The 22,338-nt window shown below is 35.1% G+C and overlaps 1 protein-coding gene across 8 annotated transcripts in view; it reads right to left on the bottom strand.

Annotated features, from left to right (window-relative positions):
* Nucleotides 1-22,338, bottom strand: part of GRIA4 (glutamate ionotropic receptor AMPA type subunit 4) — a 377,201-nt gene that overhangs the window by 25,505 nt on the left and 329,358 nt on the right. Inside the window, exons 14-15 of one of the 8 annotated variants that reach the window (XM_055356280.2) lie at nucleotides 11,074-11,112; nucleotides 565-5,919 (exon numbers count right to left, since the gene is read on the bottom strand). The exons of 5 other annotated variants lie outside the window; for them this stretch is intronic. In XM_055356280.2, the coding sequence (XP_055212255.1) occupies nucleotides 11,091-11,112 (22 nt within the window). In that variant the 3' untranslated portion in view covers nucleotides 565-5,919; nucleotides 11,074-11,090. Of the gene's footprint in view, nucleotides 1-564; nucleotides 5,920-8,505; nucleotides 9,251-11,073; nucleotides 11,113-22,338 lie in introns of those variants that run through there. 2 more of the 8 variants (XM_055356279.2, XM_055356278.2) reach the window with 2 other exon arrangements.

Here is a 22,338-nt window from a genome sequence, read left to right as displayed (position 1 = left end):
TTCACAATAGCAAAGACTTGGAACCAACCCAAATGTCCATCAATGATAGACTGGATTAAGAAAATGTGGCACATATACACCATTGAATACTACGCAGCCATAAAAAGGATGAGTTCATGTCCTTTTCAGGGACATGGATGAAGCTGGAATCCATCATTCTGGGCAAACTATTGCAAGGACAGAAAACCAAACACCACATGTTCTCACTCATAGGTGGGAATTGAACAATGAGAACACTTTGACACAGTGTAGGGAACATCACAAACTGGGGCCTGTCGTGGGGTGGGGGGAGCGGGGAGGGATAGCATTAGGAGATATAACTAATGTAAATGACGAGTTGATGGGTGCAGCACACTAACATGGCACATGTATACATATGTAACAAACCTGCACATTGTGCACATGTACCCTAGAACTTAAAGTATGTATATAAAAAAAGAGCTTCTGCACAGCAAAAGAACTATCATCAGGGTGAACAGGCAACCTACAGAATGGAAGATAATTTTTGCAATCTACCCATCTGACAAACGTCTAATATCCAGAATTTACAAGAAACTGAAACAAATTTACAAGAGAAAAACAAGCAGTCCCATCAAAAATTGGGCAAAGCACATGAACAGACACGTCTCAAAAGAAGACATTTACACAGCCAATAAACATATGAAAAAAACTCAACATAATTGATCATTAGAGAAATACAAATCAAAACCACAATGAGGTACCACCATCTCACGCCAGTCAGAATGGTGATTTTTAAAAAGTCAGGAAACAATAGATGCTGGCAAGGCTGTGGAGAAATAGGAATGCTTTTATACTGTTGGTGGGAATTTAAATTAGTCTAACCATTGTGGAAGACAATATGGTGATTCTTCAAGGATCTCGAACCAGAAATACCATGACCCAGCAATCCTATTACTGGGTATATACCCAAAGGAATATAAATCATTTTACTATAAAGACACATGCACACATGTTTATTGCAGCACTGTGTACAATAGCAAAGACATGGAACCGACCCATATGCCCATCAATGATAGACTGGATAAAGAAAATATGGTACATATATACCACAGAATACTATGCAGCCATAAAAAGGAATGACATTATGTCCTTTGCAGGGACATGGATGAAGCTGGAAGCCATCATCCTCAGCAAACTAACACAGGAACAGAAAACAAAACACCACATGTTCTCACTCATATAAGTGGGAGTTGAACATTGAGGACACATGGACACAGAGAAGGGAACAGCACACACCAGGGCCTGTTGGAGGGTTGGGGGTGAGGGGAGGGAACTTAGAGGACGGGTCAATAGGTGCAGCAAACCATTGTGGCACTTGTATACCTATGTAACAAACCTGCACGTTCTGCACATATATCCCATTTTTTAAAGACGAAATTTTAAAAAAAGGAGAAAAAAAGAATTAAAAACCAAAAAGAAAATAATTTGGCTTTATACAACAAAAGCTTTAAAACAATTCTCACCCTTAATTAAATAATTCCCCTTAGAGCAATCAATCCTAAGAAATTAAAGGTGCTGCCAAAATGACTTATGATAAATCTCATTTTATATATATGTAACATTATATATATAGCATTTTATATATATAACATTATATATAGCATTATATGTATAACATTATATATAGCATTATATATATATATATAAATTGAAAGCAATATACCTATCAAAAAGAGGGAAGATTAAGGAGATTTTGGTATACACCACTGGTCTCAACTTTGACTTGAGTATAATAACTGCATATTGCAAATACTCATGCTCAGACCTAACCCCCACTGTATCAGCTTTTTCTAAATTGGGGTACCATATGTTACAAAGCTTCTGGCGTTATAGTGTTGATAAGTACCAATGATCCATATGATTGATGTTTGATAACCATTAAAAAAATTTCAATGGCAAGAGGGAGTACTTATAGTATAATGTTAAGCAGAAAAAGAAACAAGTGTGTGTTCATTTTGATCTTAGTCTGAGAATAAACTATACATTTATATATAAGTATACGTATATATAATGTTGATTGTTGAAAAGAATATGAAAGAAAATACAACAAATCACAATCTCTGGGTGTAAGATGATGATGAACTTAAATTGCATTTGTTCTTTATGCCCCCACACACCCAAAATTTTCTGGGCAGTGGAAAGTGATACTGTAATAATTAGTAAAAAACAAAGCTTTCAGTTATTTTGTAATATAATACCTTATGGAATTGTTTTATTCAAGCCAAATAATATACTCTATTTTGGATTAAATAAAATTTGAGATATAAATTAGGGGTTATTCTTAAAGTTCTTAGAAAAACATTTATTGTTCCTGATTATCTGGTTTGCTTTGGTTCAGTTGGTTTTGTCCCTCTAGTCACAGGCTGGAGGACATGTGATGTATTTGGCTTCTATGAGGGCTCTACTTTATTTGATGGGAACAGGTCAGGCAGAGAAGTATGAGCAATGCATCAATTAGCAGACATACCCCATCAGACAGGAGCTACAGGAGGTTAATAGAACTCTTAGTGGCCTAGAAAGAAGACTTGCTGTTTCACACATATTTATATAGACAAGGTGAGTCTTTTCCCTTAGGCTGAATTAAATGAATGTGACTGAATAGGCTTGAGTCCTGCTTAGTGTGCTATTTACAAAAAAAGAAAGAGTTTATATCTCTGTTTTCAGAAAAACAGATTTATGGCTAGCAACTATGTTCTTTCCCTAACAAGTATTAGAGACCCTAAGAAAAAGTCTTTTTTTGGATTTGTTTGTAGGAGTTAAAAAATACAATTTATTTTTATATTCTATCATGCTACATATTTATTTTATACCTTTCTTGAAATCAAACTAAAATTCCAGATTGGAAAACTCATTTGATTTAAGCTTTGTTAGCAGCAAGTGTGTGTGTGTGTGTGTGTGTGTGTGTGTATGTATGTATGTATATATATATATGTGTGTGTGTGTGTATGTGTATACATATATATGTGCTACAGTTTTCCCAGAACCATGCTAATAAGAAAATAGTAATTTCATGAAATATGAATAACCAACTCTACATAGACTATTCATTCTATTATTAAATATAGCTGCATTGTCAGTATTTTCACAAAAATTCTATGCATATTCCATATAACAAGATGAAATAGGTAGAGAGAAGCAAATATCACGTAGGATTTACTTTTGTAGTTTAATTAATGACATCTTCCAGATAAAGGTGAATGGAGCAAGTAAGCAAAAAAGCCGAGAATTTACAACAACCCCAGAACTCTGTGTAAAGTCAATTAATGACCTACTGAGAAAAAATGACTATTTTATTAATCAAGAAAACACAAAAAGTAAATAAGAATAGGCTGTCAAATGATGAAGAGTTAAGAACTAAATATGTCTAATTTTAAGGAAAGGCTTTTGCATTCACAATTCTACCCTTTATCAACTATTTAGCCTCGAAGAGTAGCCAGTTTTCAGCATTATCAATGCTCCACTAAGTTTTCAATTTAACTTGTAGCCGTGTTATTACTTTTCTTCCCAAATTATTCATTCCAGTAGACAAGCACAAGGCTCTTTTTGCATCATTGGATTTGTGCACTCATTTCCAAAGGCAGAATTTGGGCTAGATTGCTCTACATATATATGCAAAAAGTTTTTAGAAAAGATATTGAGTTTTTACTCCAGTTTGCCTATGCGATGACAAGTAAGATTTGCATTAAATGGTACTATTGATCAGGAATTTAATATTAAAATAAGGAGAGAAAAATGTTTGTAAGTGGAAAGACAATTCAGACCCAGCATGATTTGCAATGAGCACTTGAAAACTACTTTGATAAGGAAGGATTTAGTGTCTTTGGTTTGGGTTTTAGATGACATATATGTAATTAAGTTAGTGTGGAAACCTTTGTATTTCATATTCCAAGTTGAGTCAAGGAGAGCTGAACAAGTTAAACCGATACTTGTCTGGATTCCAGCAATTGTCTCTAAATTGCATGTTCATTGGAATTTGCATGATTAATTTCTAGTTGAGACATGGATCTGAGGAATGTTATTCCTTGAAGGAGCTTTGTGATTTTTGTTAGGATATCTCCCAGGAACTTAGCCAGAGCATTAGCTAGGGAGTGTGATCAATGAAAATTTTAATTACACTTTTAGTGTTGAGTATTTTTTAGGTAATATTTACAAATATTTCATGAAACTTAGCTTCATGATTTTGTCAATTTTAGGTCACAGAGTAGAATTTTTTTACCTACTTTGGGTCATGGTTCTCTTTTAGAATTCAATGAAAGTACAAATACTTTCTCAGGAAGAAATGCAAAAACTTATAAAACCCCAGACTTATACATAATTTCAGGGGTTCACAGACCTTGGAAGGGCAACTTGAACACAGATTAAAAATATATCTGTTCTAAATTCGAATAACATTTATTTTAAAAATAGTTAGTGATGACTTCTAAGTCTGTCTATTAAAGGTAAGCGAAATAAAAACATTTCTATGACACCTGGTGGCTCAGAATTTTAATAGAGCAGAGATTTTAAGACTGATTTATTGAGAAGGGATTTCCAAAGTACTAGCCTCAATCTGTGATCATTGTACAGTTGCATCATATGCAGAACATTTTAATTTTTTATTATTTTTATTTTTTGAGACAGGGTCTCACTCTGTTGCCCAGGCTGGAGTGAAGTGGCATGATCATGGCTCACTGCAGCCCTGACCTCCCGAGGCTCAGGTGATCCTCCCACCTTAGCCTCCTGAGTAGCTAAGATTGACTGCAAGTGCACACTACCATACCCAGCTAATTTTTGTATATTTTGTAGAAATGTGGTTTTGCCATGTTGCCCATGCTGGTCTCGAACTCCTGGGCTGAAGTGATCCACCTGCCTTGGATTACAAGTGTGAGCCACCATACCCACTCCCATTTTTAAACACTGAATGTGAAACCAATAAAAATTTTAAAAAATGTGAAAAGATGCTTTTAGTTATATAATATTGAGAAAATATCAACTATTCATATTTCATACCACACATTTTATTTATTTGTGGTGGCCTTGGGGTGTTTGAGACTATACTCAGTAAAGTCCCTGCCTCAGGCCATTCCCTTGTTGTTATCACTGTGCTTAAATTATACATGTGAAAGCTTTGTTTCAAATGAGACCTTGCCTAGCTAGTGAAGTTCTTCAAGTTATCTCTGAATAGCATTCATTTTTCAAGTTGTGGTTATTATTATTCTAAAGTAAATTTGCTTTAAAGTAGGTAAAATACAATTTTAAAATATAAGAACTGGTCTCTGTTACATAAACAGCATGTGAGCTGTTCAACAGTACTGTGTCTTTCATGCAGATGCCCTGCCTGGACCAGGATTTGCTGTGTGGACTCCCCCACTGTCTCTGACTCTTGATTTCTTCATCTCCTTATGTGATTTCCAGAATTCCATTCCATGGTCTACGGATCATCTTTACTTTTCCCATTCTTTGCTGACTCCTAAAAACTTTCATCAATTCCTTTAAAGACTTAGAATCCCAGAATTTTTGAATCAAAATGTAGGTTAGAGGTTATGCCCATCCTTCTTATTAGGCCCTAGGATGCAGTCCCTGGGGCCTAATGAAAGTTAGGTGAATTGTCCATCAAAGTCCAGCTGGGGCGCAGGTCTTCTGCTTTCTGGTCCAGTGTTCCTCCTACAGTACCAGGATACCTTTTGTTTCCTATCATGACTCTTCCCTGTATAGCTAAACTATATATTCATCCTTCTATGGCTCTCTGCGGGAAATTTTCTTTTTCCTGGGAAGTTTGTCAGGCTTGGTAGGGTCTATGCCTGATTAAGTTTTGGAAGCCATTGTAAGATGGCAATTTCAATCCTCTCAGGCTAAATACTCCTTGAGCTGAGAAAAAACTTGAAAGGCAGGTGGTCTTGTCAACTGAACAGATACAGCCTAAATACCCAAGAAGGAAGGGTAGTAGATAATTTTCTTTGAAAAGCATTACCAATAATCTATATGAAATGACTTGATTTAACTGGATGGTAAGATTTTCTTCCAAAGTTAAAATGTCTTTTTTTCATACATACAAAGTTCTTATTGATTTAAGTTCTAATCTTTTGAGACATGTAATCTTGGGTCCCAAGAACAGTACCGTATAGAAGCTTCAGTATAATGAATTAGGAGATTTTACACAGAAGAAACAGGACTGTAAAAATGAATACCAAAATAACAAGGCCCAACCACAAGAACTCAGTCTCATCTTTGAATTTTCATTTCCCTTCCTTTCCTCTAGCCAGTTATCCATTAAGAACTGTTTTTATGACAAGTGACTCTCATATTTATATTTTCATTTCTATTAAACTGGCATCACTTTAGTTGAAGCCTTTATCACCCAAGACCAGATCCACTGGCTTTCTCAATCCATTCTCTGCTACCCAGAGTCAGAATAACTTTGCTTCACTGCTTTTTAGAATGCCTTGTCAAAAATCTTCACAAATTCATGATTGCCTCCAAGATATTATTCTAACTTTTCTGACATTCAAGCTTTCTCAACAATTCAGCTTACATACTCTTTTAAACTATAACTGTATTATATTTTATTTAGCCAGACAAAGGATTCTCATTGAATCCTCACAACAATCCTGTATGGTAGAATTACATCTCCATTTTACAGATGAGGATAGTGAGGCCTAAAGTTGATTGGCTGGTAAATGGCAAAAGTGAAATAGGAAGCTGGGTTTGTCTAACACAGAAGTCTAGTCTCTTAATCAAACTAATCCTCCAAGCTGATTCTCTCTGCCTTCAGCCAGGTTAGTTTCCTTATAGTCCTAACTATATTTTATTCAGCACTGACTCCAAACTCATATTAGAACATTCACCAGGAATTCCTTTTTCCCCTTCTCTTAATTTCTTAACATTTTCCAGTAATCACTCACTGACTTATTTATTCATTTGCTAATATTTATAAACTAATACATCTGAATCTTCTTTATGAGGTATTTCACAGATACTGTAGATGCTGTTTATCTCTTTCTTCTTTAAATGATAAGATCTAGTATCTGAGTACTCATATTTCCTTTGAGTCATACATTACTTTACAACACGATCTATGTAAATCTTTTCTTTCTCTTGGAGGGTAACAACTGTGTTTTAGGGTACTTTATACTATTTTCAGTCCTAATGCAGGGCGATAATTATAGTTGTTATGCAAGAACTACATAAGAAGTGATATAACAGTGAATTAACCTCATGTGCTATTTTGCAAGCAACCCATTAAAATAAAGAATAGTGTTCTGGGCAAATGAAAGGGAATCCTTCAACTAAGGCAACTAATGAATTTTAGGAAGTCCTGATATGAAGTGTATTTTAAAACAAAACACTTCAAAACTGTCTATTAAATGTTGGCAAGTGGACATAAACATATTATTGACACTAGCTATCTTTATGAATAATGGCTGACAATTTGGTCCACTGTATAAACAAAATAATCTTAGAAGATATTTCAGTGAGATTATAGATAGCTAAAATAAACCAGTTGCCATTCACTTTATGCAGCCAGACAAGGAAAGAACACTAAATGATAAAATCAAATGCAACTTTGTTGTTAATATCAAGGGAAATGTGATACTCTTAACTAAACTTCAAGATAAAAATCCTCCATAATGGATTTTTATAAATCAATTCTATTCAAGTTTAGCCAAGAAAACACATCACCTTTAGAAAATTATTCTGTTGGCCAGGCGTGGTGGCTCACGCCTGTCATCTCAGCACTTAGGGAGGCTGAGGTGGGCGGATCATGAGGTCAAGAGATCGAGACCATCCTGGCCAGTACTCTACTAAAAATACAAAAATTTAGCTCAGCGTGGTGGCAGACACCTGTAGTCCCAGCTACTCAGGAGGCTGAGGCAGGAGAGTCACTTGCACCCGGGAGGCGGAGGTTGCAGTGAGCCAAGATCACATCACTGCAGTCACTGCACTCCTGCCTGGCAACAAAGCAAGACTCCATCTCAAAAAAAAAAAAGAAAAGAAAAGAAAAGAAAGAAAGAAAGAAAGAAAAATTATTCTGTTACTAAATTTACTTCTTAGAATAATATAATTTATTTTTATCTTAAAAATTAAAAATTACATTTATTACCAACAGATATTAAGTGTCAACTGCGGTTTAAGATTTATTTCACTGCATATTTTAATATGTATTTAACTCACCAAATGTATCTATTTAAACTTCACATACAAAGACTATAAATTTTCCATTAAATTCTTGAGAGTAAAAATTTAAAAATAAAAAGTTCCAACTTTCTTCTTTCATTTAAGGTTTCAGGTTCCTTAGCAGGAGGCCAGTATTTGGATGTTGCTCTTATCACTTAAAATGTGTTTTAATTGATCTTGCTTAACCTACCAGAGCTTTTGGCCTGAATTTTGTTTAGGCTGACGAGTAACACAAATTAGAGAAGAAACTTGAGTAAGAACAGTGCTGCTTATAGAAATAGGGATTACAAACTAAGAGTACTTCTTATAGAAACAGAGATTACAAGCTAATGAAAGGAAGCTGAGCTTTTTATTCAAAGTTCAGATACATGGGGGCTCACATCTGTGAGAATATGTAGCTTTTCTGTTACTCTCTGAAAATAGTTGAAGCCTAAGAATTCTAAATCCATGAGTCTGTAACTATTTTAAGTTTATGAGATTCTAAGTGAAGATACAAAGCTGCTTATTTTGAAAGCAACAGGGCTTAGTCATATTTCAAAATAGAAATATATTCTAACACCCACTGTTGAAACAATTCAAATTTTAAAAAGTGACAAAAAATTTAAATTCTTAAAATAGTCTCACCTACATTTGCTTCTATTGGTGTTAATACTAGAACATATTACACATATTACATAGTCATTCAGTTATTTGCTACTTGTCAGAAGTTGGGTATCTTAAGCTATTAGTTTGGACACTTTCATGAACTATTTTAAATATACTTAATAAATTGAATGCAAGTACTATAAATCAATGCTTTTCACTTTACTAAGCAACAAAACAGAGAAGTGGTGCTTTCATTTCAATGTTCTGTTATCCAAAAGAGCTAAGTCACTGTAGAACTCCCACCAATTGTTTCCCTGAGTGAGATTTCTATGAAGTATTTTATAAGAATTCAAAGTACAACAAATCTTCCTGATATAACAAATGTCCATGTAAACATCAAATTCTAACACATAAAGAGCTCACTAACAATGTTGTGACAATTTCCTTCTTTTGTATGACTGCTTCAGTGGAGAGTCCGTATGCCTGGCATCTTAAAATTCAGGATAAATAAATTAAGAATAAATAATGTGATTCAAATATATCCTGTACTTTTCATTAAAGAAGTCAGTGAGAGAGAAAGTCAAAATTAGGTTATATCAGACAATCAGTCAACAAAATATGCCATGAGCTAAAAGTTTAACGCTTAAGTTTCTGGATTTGATGACCATTATAATATATTTATCTACATAAATAGATATTATGTTTTGATGTTAAAATGAATTTCTTATTTTGAATGAGTCTTTTCATGTAAGTTCCTAATCACATAGCCACTATTGTTCCCGCTCAGAAAACAATAACCTCTAATAAAAATGTATCCTTTGGAAAGGATTCTTTCATTACATGCTCTAACAATCCAACTTTAAGGATTTGCAAGGCTTCTAAACACGTTTGTAACAAAATGGTAGACCTGTATTACTGGAAGACGATGACTATTTTTTGGCAACAAATTGCCTGAATTCTCATTTTTTTGGTACTTTTTTTTCTCCCTTCCTAAAATTTTCTTCTTCTTGAGTCCCAAGTGTCCCTGTTACCTGACCTTAAAACTTTCCTAAAATCTACTTGAGTCACACAAGATCTAGCTTCTTTGGAGGAAAATGATAACAGATAATTATTGCTGAATAGGATCTAGAAGCTGGTGCCTTTCATAATCCCTATGGTCTATTTTTCTTTTTCGAGCTCAACTTCTAGATTTTTAAATTTATTTTTTAATTTTTTTTTATTTATTTTTTTGAGACAGGGTCTGGCTGTGTCACCCAGGCTGGAGTGCAGTGGCATGATCACAACTCAGTGAAACGTCTACCTCCCAGGCTCGAGCAATCCTCCCACCTCAGCCTCCTGGGTACGTAGGACAACAGACATGCACCACCATGCCCAGCTAATTTTTTCTATTTTTTTGTAGAGACGGGGTTTTGCCATGTTGCCCAGGCCAGTCTCAATCTCCTGGGCTCAAGAAATCCACCTGCCTTGGCCTCCCGAAGTGCTGGGATTACAGGTGTGAGCCACTGCACCGCCCCTTTAAATTCTCTCACTTGTTTCTCCTCTTGGTTTTCCTCTATGGAAAGACCAATTTGAAAGAGAATACCAAAGTCAGGAAATACTAATGATTTTTATGGACAACAACACAAAAAGTGAGAGGTTATAGTGAAAACCATTAAAAGAAATACACAAGAGGCCTGGGAAGAGGGTGTATAAGCATGGAGAGATGATGCTCAACACAATATTTCCTCCCTTTCCTCCTATTTTTCTAACCACAGTTTTCCTATGGCACCTTAAAAATCTCATTAAGTTTGTATAGCTTCAACCCAAAAGTCCAGACTGATCATATTTCCAAATATATATCATTAAAATGATATTAGTGGTTAATTTTATTATTTTTTTCTTAATGATATATTTCTGTATAAAAATGCTTTGGATTTTAGTTTTGATATTTTTGTGAGCACTATGGTTTGGCTGATAGTAACTATGTATATTTTACAAATAGAGAAATCAACAGCTGATAAAAATTTTCTAAGGCCTATGCAAGTATCTAAGCCTTAATGGAAGACTAGTACTAATATTTAATGAAGATAGAAAACATAAATGCATTAGCATATAACTGATATGACTTGTGTGAAAGTTTTTATTTTTTCCTGCTATACCATTTGTAAGTGAATGTTCAAATAACTATTACACACAAGTGGCAAGCTGGTTTCCTTATGCTGGTGGGTTAAAAAATATAAATGGATAAAGAAAAAGGGATTAAAAAACAGGTGGGGGAGGGGTTTCCTTCAAATGGATGGAAGCCATTCTTTTGAAAGAAAACTCCCCTCTTACCTTGGTCCTGGAGCTGGTTAGTTCTCCTCTGTCCTCCTCCTAGGGGAGAAATACCCAAAGTTAAACAATAATAGAACATGGTCTTGTATTAAAGTCAAGTTCAGTTCTGGTCAACCCTTTCCTCAGGTCTCACAAGACACTACCAAATGTCTGATATACTGGGGTTTTCACTGAATTGAATTTAAAACCCATTTTAAGAATTAAGCCAAAGGGGAAGAGGAAAAAAATATTGTCTGCCCTTCAGTCTGTCTTGCCAGAGAGCTCTAATACCTTGAAGATTGGCTTAGAGTAGGAGTTCACAGAAGGGCATTGCTTGGGTAATTTTTTCAGGGGGAGTGAATAATGGAGGGCGCATCATGGTGGGCACCTGGAGTTCCTTAGGAAGAAGGGGTATGCTGGGGTGTTCTCAGCTCATCTCCCTGACCTTCTTTTGTTTTTTGAGAGTAAAATGATAGTGCTACAAGCAGCACCAAGATTGAAGCAATACTAAATCTGATATGAACAATAATTATTGTGAAAATAAAAAAGGAATTAAATGGTCATTAGCTGGAAGAGCTAGAAAAACATCTGAGAAATGGATATTATCAGACACTATGTGCTTGTATTTTTTCACAATGGGAAATGGCAGGATGAATAAAGATGAGATTTTTTTTTTTTTTCTTAATTTGTCTCTAAGTAGGATTCTGTGAATTTGGAGAGAAACAAGGCAACATAGTGAGAGGCTCATGGGCTTGGGACCTAGACAGTAATGGGCTCCAGTTCCACTTCTGTCACTCATCAGCTATTTAACCCGAGTTGCAGCAGCAGCATCTGTCCAGATGAAGATAAAAGCAACAACTACAAGGAGTTAGGGGGATCAAATTCCAGTATATATGGGCGTGCTACATAGTAGTTATTAAACTTTTATTTCCTTTTTTTTTTCATTTCTGTAGTCTCTGATATGGTGTTTTCTTATTTGAATTACTTTATCTCTGTTGAGGCTACTGTCTAATTAATAGAGCTTAGAATCAGGTCCTAGTTACCCTTTGGCATAATTTCAGAGATGGTGGGTGATTGGCTCCCATAAAAAAACAAATACCAGACAATTGATTGAATTCTGTGAGACATGAAGGAGAGTGGAGACCAAGAATGAGCCTGAACCCATACAAGATCATGTGCTATTGTTATTTAACTTTGGGTAACTTATTAAAATTCTTCATCAAGTAAAATGACATCAGGTGAGATAATGGATGTACTTTGGAACCTCAGTTTGTCAAAGTATATTCCAGAGACATCAAAATGAGGGATGTTGTAATCATTACTCTAACAGCCATTATGAAAATGTGCAGGGAAAAAACACTTTATGACAGATTCTATGTTAAACAATGATATCTTGTCTCCATCTACTACTATTACCATTTATTTAGTATTAGATTTATCCTGTGAACTTTAATCGTCATAAAGTTGCATGATATAAATATGGCATGATATAATTCCTCCAACTATAATATATGTGGTTTCCTTTGTGTTCTTCCTTGGTACTCTAACTTCATTCATTGTTTTTAATAAATATTCTAAAAATGGCTATTTTGACAAACCAGCCCTTTTATCTCTGAAACATTATAAATTCCTATATATGTATAGAGAGAGAGAGAGAGAGCATTTCCTGTTTTTCTGAAACAAATACCTGCAGAGATGGTAAAGCTGTGCTTAAAATGGGGGGAAAAAGTAAACTGTATTTTATGAAACACCTATTTCATCCATGGTAGTCACTTATATGACAGAGTTTTGAAGACAATATCTTCATATTTAGAAATGATCTGGGAATCTATGAATAAGAATAACTATAGGTATACTGCCTGTATTGGGTAAAATTACAGTGGCTGTGAAGTCTTCATGCTTCAGGGCGTAAAGTGATTGCTATTTGTGATGAGGAGAAAAATGAAAAAGAAATTAGGTAGTGCTGAAGTTGTTAGGGTTATTACGATGCCCTTAGTAATCACCTTCTCAAGTATTTCATATTGAAACACCACAGGCTACCACATTATGTGGATCAATTTTTAAAATCATACCTAGATATGGAAGTAGAAGTTTTGTTCTAAAAAAATCAAAACAAGTCCTTTTATAGGCCTATGCTTCACTTTTGCTGTTTTGTTCCTCCTTTTATATAATCTAATGAATTTTGTCAGATTTGTACTGTGCCAAACATTTGATGTCAGCATACAATTTTGAATGTCTGTTTTTACAGGCATACAAGACCTGCGTTTATTTCTTGCTATGTTGGTTCTTACAGAGGAGTGCTTTCCTTAAATAGTTTTCCATTTCACAACGAAGATATGCTGCAATAAAAGCAGCTATTTAGTAAAGAAGTGACTTACTTAAATTCCAAAACCAGCTGAGCTTTTATAGAAGTTCTGAGAGTGAATTTTTTCTCAGTCTTATTAAGTGTCTGCAACTTCAAAGAGGTATGAGAATTTTGTTGTTTTCCTAAAGAGAGCCTAGGGTAAGACTCAGAATCTCAGACTCTCAAAGTGGGAAGGAAATAGAGATGTCAACATCACTGTTTCCTGTCCAGGAGATGTGAGAATCTTTTCTACTTTTACTTGAACAAGTCGGATGTCAGGGATCATAAGCCAATTTCCCCCCATTTTTGGGAAGCAGTTTTAATTGTAAAATCTTTCTTTGTGTTGACCTGAAAGCTACATAATTTTTTCAACTCAGTGAGAGTTTATCTAGTTTTTAAAATAAGCTAAAATTTATGGAAGTTGAACTCTATGTGGATATTTTCAATATGCCTTGAATTTATGTGTTGCCAAAACTGCAGCATGAAAGCATCACAAAAACTGTTTAGTAAGTTTTCAGAGTGAATCTATGTTTATACTAAAAAGTCCTTTTTTGTTCTCTTCCCTTAAGAGCACCGGAGATTGTCAGAAGATCTCATTTCTAGTCTTAGCTGTAGGACTGTGGGCAAGTCACCGTAAGTGTATTATACAGTTCCTTCCTCTATAATAAAACGACATCATAAGAGGGTTTAACATACCATGTGAAAAATATATATATATGTGGAAGTGGTTCAAAAACTATAATGCTGAACTGTACTATTATTGTTTCACTTAAATATGCTGCTCTGTAATTTTTGGTGTTTATATGAGCCAAATTTAAGCATAATCTTTTAAAAGTGGACAATTTGGAAAGAAAATTAAATGATGTATTTAACTAATTCTATGGCTTATACAATATTATTACTGTATCACTTAGTAGAAATCAACTGTTTTTTTTGTTTTAGTCCTATGCCATTTCTCCTCTGGGAGACAATCTGAAGTCAACTTTTCCTGGATCCTATTCAATTCTATTTACCTCTGACTAGCTTCAGATATAAGCCAAAGGTTAGGGGACTGTTTTCGGACTCTGGATACATGGTTTCATTTTAAATTTCCTGATGCTTTTTAAGAAAAAAATTTACTTTTTATGCAATGCAAAATAGGTATACTTGCTGATAATGCTTTTATGATTTTTTTTTTGTGGTTCTAGTTGCAAATGCCTGAAAAGATGAGAATTTAGGGACTAGGGAGCTGATGATGTCTTTTCTTAGTTACTAATAGGATTTTGGCCTGTTATTATTTCAAAACGAAATATTCAGAGGCCGCATATCTATCAGGACCAAATACAAAACAATCACTCTTCTATAACAGCAGAGGCCCTATTGGTAGCTCTTGCCAGTTTTTATATAGGCCTCTGTGTAGTGAAGCAACAACAGAAAGGGGGCTATATACTCTCATATTGCCTTTGAAAGTCGGAAGCTGTTTGTGTCACATTTGTTTGATTGACTCCAGTTGAATTCTTATTCTGGCTAACTCCCAAATATTTAGCACTTAAAGAAAACAGATTGAATTTTTAACATTTCTGTAGAAACTTATCTGTGGGTCAATTTCTTCATTGAGTACACCAGAATTTAAAAAAAAAAAAAAAGAAAGCTCAATAAAATCTAGTTTACTTCAACAGGGTATAATACGACTTTGTGTGGTTGATGGTATTTAAAATGATAGTTTTCTCTAATGCTTCAGCATTGTGTACATTGAAAGGTGGAGTTAGAACTAGGGATGTTGTTGTGCCTTTAAATTTTCTTTATTTTTGAATTGTGTGATGTTAAAGGTGTATATTAAAATGGCTTCACAAAGTTTTTGAAAGTATATTTCATTCTGTAGACATCTGTTAACAAATATCTTTAGATTTTCATAAAGTATGAAATTTGTTCGTTTAAAAGAAACTACATTCAATCATAAAAAAAGACTTTTTTGATGCTAGGGAGGATAAACAATATTTTCACAATATTTCTAACTTCTGTTAATATAAAAATTATTTACAAAATCTTCTCATAACCAACATAATGCTTGTTTCTGAGAAGGCTCAGGACTAGGGTTAGGTTTTTTGAAGAGCTGAATGGCAATTTTCTATTCTGATGTTGTCAGGTGGTGTACGATACTGTATATTTGTGTCAGTTATCTCAGATGTATGTTATTTCATTTTGAAAACAGAGTTAAGTGATTGATTATTTTGGAGAGGAACAAATGTTAAAATAATTGAGCTACAGTTTTTAATTTTTAGTGAAATTAAAATAGAATATAATTCTAAACCAGAGTCATTGCTATTCTCCAGCTCATTCTAAATGACTACCAAACTATTTTATCTTTTTTTTTATTAAATGTGAATCGTAAAGTAGCCCCATCTTGATTGATGCTATCTTTAGAGACAAAAGGAAGCTAATGACACCTAAAGTTGTGGATGAGTGCTTTCCCATATGCTGTGCTGAAACAAAGGAGTACATTTTCAGTTTTGCAGAAAACCATTATTTACTTATGATGTACCAAGTAAATGTTTATCATTAGCATAAAACTGCATTAAAGCAGCATCATATACAATTCTTCACTGAAGGGTAGATTATATATCCACAATAAAGTGAGCTATTTATAGTATTGTATTATAGGCATTTTGGATTTTTATGGTAAACCTGATTACCATAACTCCCTCCAAAGCTCTGTGTTGTGTGCCTGCATGTGTTTGTCTAAAATATTCTCCACATGTCTACCTATTGCAAATATAAAGAGCTACTTCCTCCCTCTATTCTTTATTTTTATTTTTTTTGAGACAGGGTCTTGCTCTGTTGCTCAGGCTGGATCTTGTGTTGCCCAGGCTGGAGTGCAGTGGTGCAATCTTGGCTCACTGCAACCTCCACCTCCTGGATTCAAGTGATTCTCCTGCCTCAGCTCCCGAGTATCTGGGACTATAGGTGCACCACCATGCCTGGCTAATTTTTGTATTTTTTGTAGAGTCAGGGTTTCGCCATGTTGCCCAAGCTGGTCTCGAACTCCTGACCTTAACTGATCTGCCCGCCTCAGCCTCCCAAAGTGCTGGGATTACAAGAGTGAGCCACTGTGCCCACTGCCTTCCTCTATTCTTCAGTCCTTCTGTACTCTACCACCACGCTGTCAGCTAAGAGGGCCCGGGGATCATAAGGGGAGGAATCCACTGCAGTGTGATTTTAATGCTTCTCTTCTTGGCCTGTTGTAAGAGTGAATGTAAGAGTTAAGGTCTCTCAGAAGAAGGTAATGGTTCCTCCTTCTGCTCAGCCTGTGCTGAGGCCACCTAGGGTGCCTTCTTCCTGGCACTCTTTTCCTTTAGGAACGTCAGTCTGGAGAATAGAAGCCAACACAAATGATGTGCAAACAACAACAACAATAGCGAATATGTCACTTGACTTTTGCTGCTGTTCTGAAGATAAATTGAGAGCCACTCGTGAACTGAATGTAAGCCACTTTATAGAAGTCATGATCCTATAACCTGAGATCCTATAGTGGAGAGTAATTAATCTGACATATTTTCTTTAATAATTTAGTATAGACAGGGCTGAAGAGTAGCTTTGCCGCCATGGTCAGAATCTATAGTATGCACAGCAGAAACAAAAAAAATATCTTTCTTGGAGAATTTAAATATGGGTCCAGAGAATGCTTAGAATGAGGAAATCAAGGCCAATTAAATAGAAAGGGAATAGCACGGAAGCTTCATGCATTCATATCTACTTTGGTTACTTCTAAGTAAACTGCCAAACATTTTGGTAGCAGTTTATCTTATCGAATTTGATCCCCTTTGAAGTGGGAGAAACTAAAATGGCCACAAATTACTCATTTTCTCAGGAAAGTTACTAAAATACAACTTCTAAGTGTAGTGGTAAGGAGAGCAAAAGGCTAACCCTTGAATATAGAAACTTTTCAATTTGGTGTTACCTACTCAGGCTGCTATAAAGCATCTCAAGAATGAACGACTTAAAAAATACTGATAAATTCTCAGTTGGAACCCACTCAGGAGTCATTTGTTGAATGAACTGTCAAAAGATTGAGAGCAAATCATTTTAGCATTTTTTTTAACTAATGGGAAGAATCACAAACATGTATAATGCCTTGTGAGTCTTAAAGAAATGTAGAAAAAAAGCAACGTTTGTTTCCTTCTTCATGAGGAGTTGTAATTTTAGTTATCTTTTAATTAAATAGGAAGGATTTAAATGAAAAATTTAGAATTCAAAATGGCCCTGGTAAGTTTCATCCTTCCTAGTGTAGTGAACATCTGGAAAGAGAGGAATGCAGTATATAGATTCTACTGTGCAATTATTTTTCCCTGGGACACAAGTAGCATTGATACCTTTACCATGCGATGTCTTAGTTTGTAAATGCAAAATACTTGGTACACACAATAAACACCAGTATACTTAATAGCAAACTAGGTAGCTCTTGTAAGCATATCTCAGAAAAGATTTATGTGTGCTTGTGTGTGTATGTTGAGAGACGCAAATGATTTTTGTTGTGTGTGTTTGTCTAATCCTTAGCCCAACAGACTGTATCTCAAAATATAATGGGATTACAAAAAATAAGTTATCTGTAGCATCTTTTAATATGGCACTAAAAATGAAGGGTATTCATAAGCAAAGATATATCTCTTTTCATAATAGTTAAAATAAACGTGTTTGTGTACCAACCCACTGCAACTAATTTCCACAACGCATGTTACAAGTTTCTTCATTTGAGGCCAAAGTATACTCAGTACTCAGCTTTAGATTTCTGTACGTTTACATTTTTCTAGTATCTACTTTAAATACTATCAGTTGACTTGTTTATAATACCAAAAAAAGACTAAAATGTTATTCTCACACAAAATATCCAGCAAACTGCTTTTTCCTAAACCGTCTAAGTACTTCATAAACCTTCTAAGTACTCCTGAACTAAAGTATATATCCCACAAATTTTATATGTGAAAGTAGCTCCTTAGGATAATAACATTTTTCACACATGAATTTGCATACTAAATTTAATACACCTGCCCCAGCAAATTCTCCAAAGTGGAAGAAAAATAATTTGACCTACATAGAACTCTACTCACTCCAATGTAGGTCTAGGCTAAGGCCAAGTGTCTTATGAGGCCAGTAGTTTTGTTCAATACTGAAAGGAAAAGTCCAATGAGAGATGTGGTATTCTAATTCCCATGCTGAGTACTTCCTCCCCCTGCCGTGCTATTGCTGTGGGGCTCTGAGTTGCCCGTTGTAACCTAAACGTGATGTGCTTGGTTTCAATGGATCGGTTCCTGTTGCCATGGGTTCCTGCAATTTGGCATTGCCAAGTACAACTGGGCCTCATTTTTTCCCGGTCTCACCCCCTGATGCAAGTTCTATTGGAAGTGCTTTCTTTTAAAGCATCTTTTTATTTTTATTTTTTTTTCGGTGACAGAACATTTGTTTTACTTTAGACACAGTTCCACAAACCTCTTTAGAGGAGGCAAAGTTTGGATGGGAATTATCACTGTTGAATAATAAAAGTATAGGTGACTAGAGTTTTTAACTTGGCTTCAAACATTAGGGTCAAGTATACAAATCATTCTAAGCGCCAGAGGAAGTGTTCAGATATGACTCACTGCTTAGTTGTCCGGAGGTATTTACAGACACTAGATACTATGAATATCTTTAAAAGGGGTATTCTCATCTAACAGCTACTTAATAGTAAATCTATGTCAACCGAATGATGATTCGCTCCAAAGAACCTTTAACAGGTTTATTTATTATATAGTAAAGTCAATAGTCTAGTAACCAGTGTAGTATGGATACTGTGGCAAAGTTGATAGTATTTTGACAGTAATGTATGCAACTTTATTATACCATAAATACTATAGTATAGTAGATGTCTATATTATAATCAACTTGTATATTAAAGTTGATAGTGTTGATAGTATTGAGAGTAAAGTCAAAATAAATATACTTCCTCTTTCTTCTAAACTTTACATTCCATTGCAATGTCATCAAAACTATATTTTAAAACAATCATTGGACATTTCTCAACCAGAGAAAGGTTTTCACAATTGTTTCGGATTGCCAAGGGGACTGGAAAAGGGAAGAGAAAGAAAACCATGGCACTGATAGAAGTATAAATTGTACTGTGCATGTGAAAAAAAGATTCCAGATCAATTTACCTGGCATTGTTCTGTCACTTGAGAACTGGAGAATCTATATCAAAATACAATAAACCAACAATTTCTGGCCATTGTTATTAGTAAGTGATAGATCAGTGGTTTTAAATTTAATTGTGTTATGTCCAGCAAACACTAGTCTGAAATAAAGTCTCTGAACAGTAAAGAGCTCTGTAAATCATTCTCTACTGTAAGGACAGGTGCTAGTCACCATTGCTGTGATATTTTTCAGTCCAGTTACAGATCTACTCTTTGAGATGATCCTTATTGCATTTGTTTTAAAGTCTGCATTAGAGACCCAAGTCCTAATTTTCAATTCTGGTTATATATCGTACTCTCTCCTCTTTTCTGTGACATACTTTTCTGAAGCACTTTAAACATACAGCAAGACCTGGAAATTTAAAACTCCCTAGACCAATGGAACATAACTAGTCATTTGTCTGCATTCTCTGTTTAAGTGTAAATAGAAGGACAAATTACTTTTCTTTTGCTTAAAGTCTGACATTGCCCAATGAATCTGAATAGCAGAGTTTGTGAGAAAGCCATTGTTAATGACAATGCAATACAAAAGTCTCACTACATCCAGAACTATTAACCTAAGGACCTGATTAAAAAAAGATAGATTGTTTTGGAAAACAGACTTAAGTCTCTACAGAACTGAATAAGACAGAAAGGTTTCAAAGACTTTGATACAGGTATGTTCTCTCGACCTTGCTCTGATGAATACAATTATTTTGAATTTGCTTCTACAAACTAAATCATTTATACAGAAGGTGACTATTAGTCCATCTCTATATTAGTTTGCCTCATTTGAAGCAGAAGAATCCTAGTCGGATGAGAATGAGAATTTAAGCCTGATGAGTCTCCCGCTTAGATGGCTGAGGATGAGGCAGAGAGGAGGTGGGGTGAGGTGCATGCTGGTCAGCCTTCAGTGCCCTTCCAGTGTTCTCAAAGGCAGGACAAAATGACTGCGGTTTTGGCAGGCAGGAGCCAGCTTGCTCAGGAAATTGTGGCATATATAAAACGAAGTGCATAAACAAACTCTCCATCCAGGAAGCTGAATTTAACAATTGCCTCATTAACAAGGTCCAGGGAAGGACAGGAAAAGAGGGGGAAGCCAATGGGTGATTATTATACAGTTCTGGACAGATGAAGCCCTTCAGCTTTTCCCCAAACAATCCCTGTAGTGTGGATTTGACAAAGTGGCACATTTAAGAGGGAACTCTCTTGCCATTAATGGGAGTCAGGCGAACCCGTCACTGAAGGCCAAATTCAGTCCCTGAAGCTTGACTTTATCAGTAGACACAAGACAGAGGACAAGGCAGCTATATCCACAGAGAATTAATTAAGTGCAAGAGAGACATCCAGTGAATGTAATCAATAGTCTGAACACTGATCTACATATCAATCACCATTGCATTCTTCCCTCCTATTTTTAAAAAATTATTTACGCTAAGGTGCTCTCAAAAACCACGCCTTCAACAGAGATTTATTTACTACTTGGCCTCATTGAAATTACATATTCTTCATATTGCATCACACAAAGTAAACCCTCAAAGATGAAACAACCTGATGCCAGTTTAAGTTTCTGAATAGTTGAAATTGTTTTTGGGTAGAATATATTATGGATAATTTATTTGTTTGGCTTTCTCCCTGCACATTTCTTCAGTTTCATATGGAATGTATGTTAATAAGTCTGACTTCAGAATTGCCACAGTCCATAACCAAATTTTTCTTTACTGGCTAGTTTTGTTTTATCTCTTTTTAATGCTGTACTTTTTGTGACATACCATAAAACCCCTCACTAATTATTACAGTGTTGCTTGCAAACACAATATACTGGTTTAACACAACCTTTCCCATTACCGGTGTTTGTTTCTTATATCTCTCTCAACCCTTCCCAAACCAACACACATATCAAAGCACATTGCAGTTACCCTTTTGAAACCAATGAAAACAAGTATAATTATATTGCTTTCATTTGTACGAGGCAATAGTACAGGTCTCATTACCTTCACTTTTCAATGGCTTACCAGAGGCATCACTTTTTAAGATCAGGTTCTTGGTTAAGTCCTTTGGCAAAGATTCTGATTTCCTCTTGAATCTGTGCTTTGTATACATTTCTCCTAAGCAGCACTGAGACCAGAGTAATTTGTCGATCATCACTTTTGATGGGATCCAGCCCCATCAATTCAACAGCAGCCTTAATTGCTTAAGGAAAAGAGGAAATTCTGCCTCCTGGACATAAACATGTGAATTTTCTATGTCCAGGACCAAAAGGATGAAAAGGGCAGATTTAACCAATATTTCCATAAGAATGAAAGTCTCACTTAATCCACACGTGTAATGGTTTGCTCATTAACCACATTTCAGGGGTCTATCTGTAAGCATTTTTGGATTGCCATTGGGTCTAATTTTACAGATCTTACTTACACCACACTCCCTTTAAAATAGGCAGGAGTGTGACTTGAGTAAGCACTATAAAACCAGAGCTCATTTTTTCCTCTGACTGTGATTGCTTTTATAAATAGATGTTATTTCAAACTTAGCATGAATACAACCTCAAGATAATCTCAAATAGAAAGATGCCATAATAAATAAAATATTGAAATGGAAAAAAAGTGGTTTGCTAGAAAGAGGTTAATTTCTTCTTACTCAGAGACTAGTGGCCAGGCATAATTAAAAAAAATGATAAAATGTAGAATTATCACTGACATGATGGTAGTGTAGATATTGGTGGCCAAAAAAGTTTGATGAGATATAAAGAAGCATATGCTACCC

The sequence above is a fragment of the Gorilla gorilla genome, chromosome 9 (assembly GCF_029281585.2).
Source record: "Gorilla gorilla gorilla isolate KB3781 chromosome 9, NHGRI_mGorGor1-v2.1_pri, whole genome shotgun sequence".
Classification (NCBI taxonomy): Eukaryota; Metazoa; Chordata; class Mammalia; order Primates; family Hominidae; genus Gorilla; species Gorilla gorilla.
Note: the sequence above shows the minus strand (reverse complement) of the source record. Positions and strands in the feature narration are given on the sequence as shown.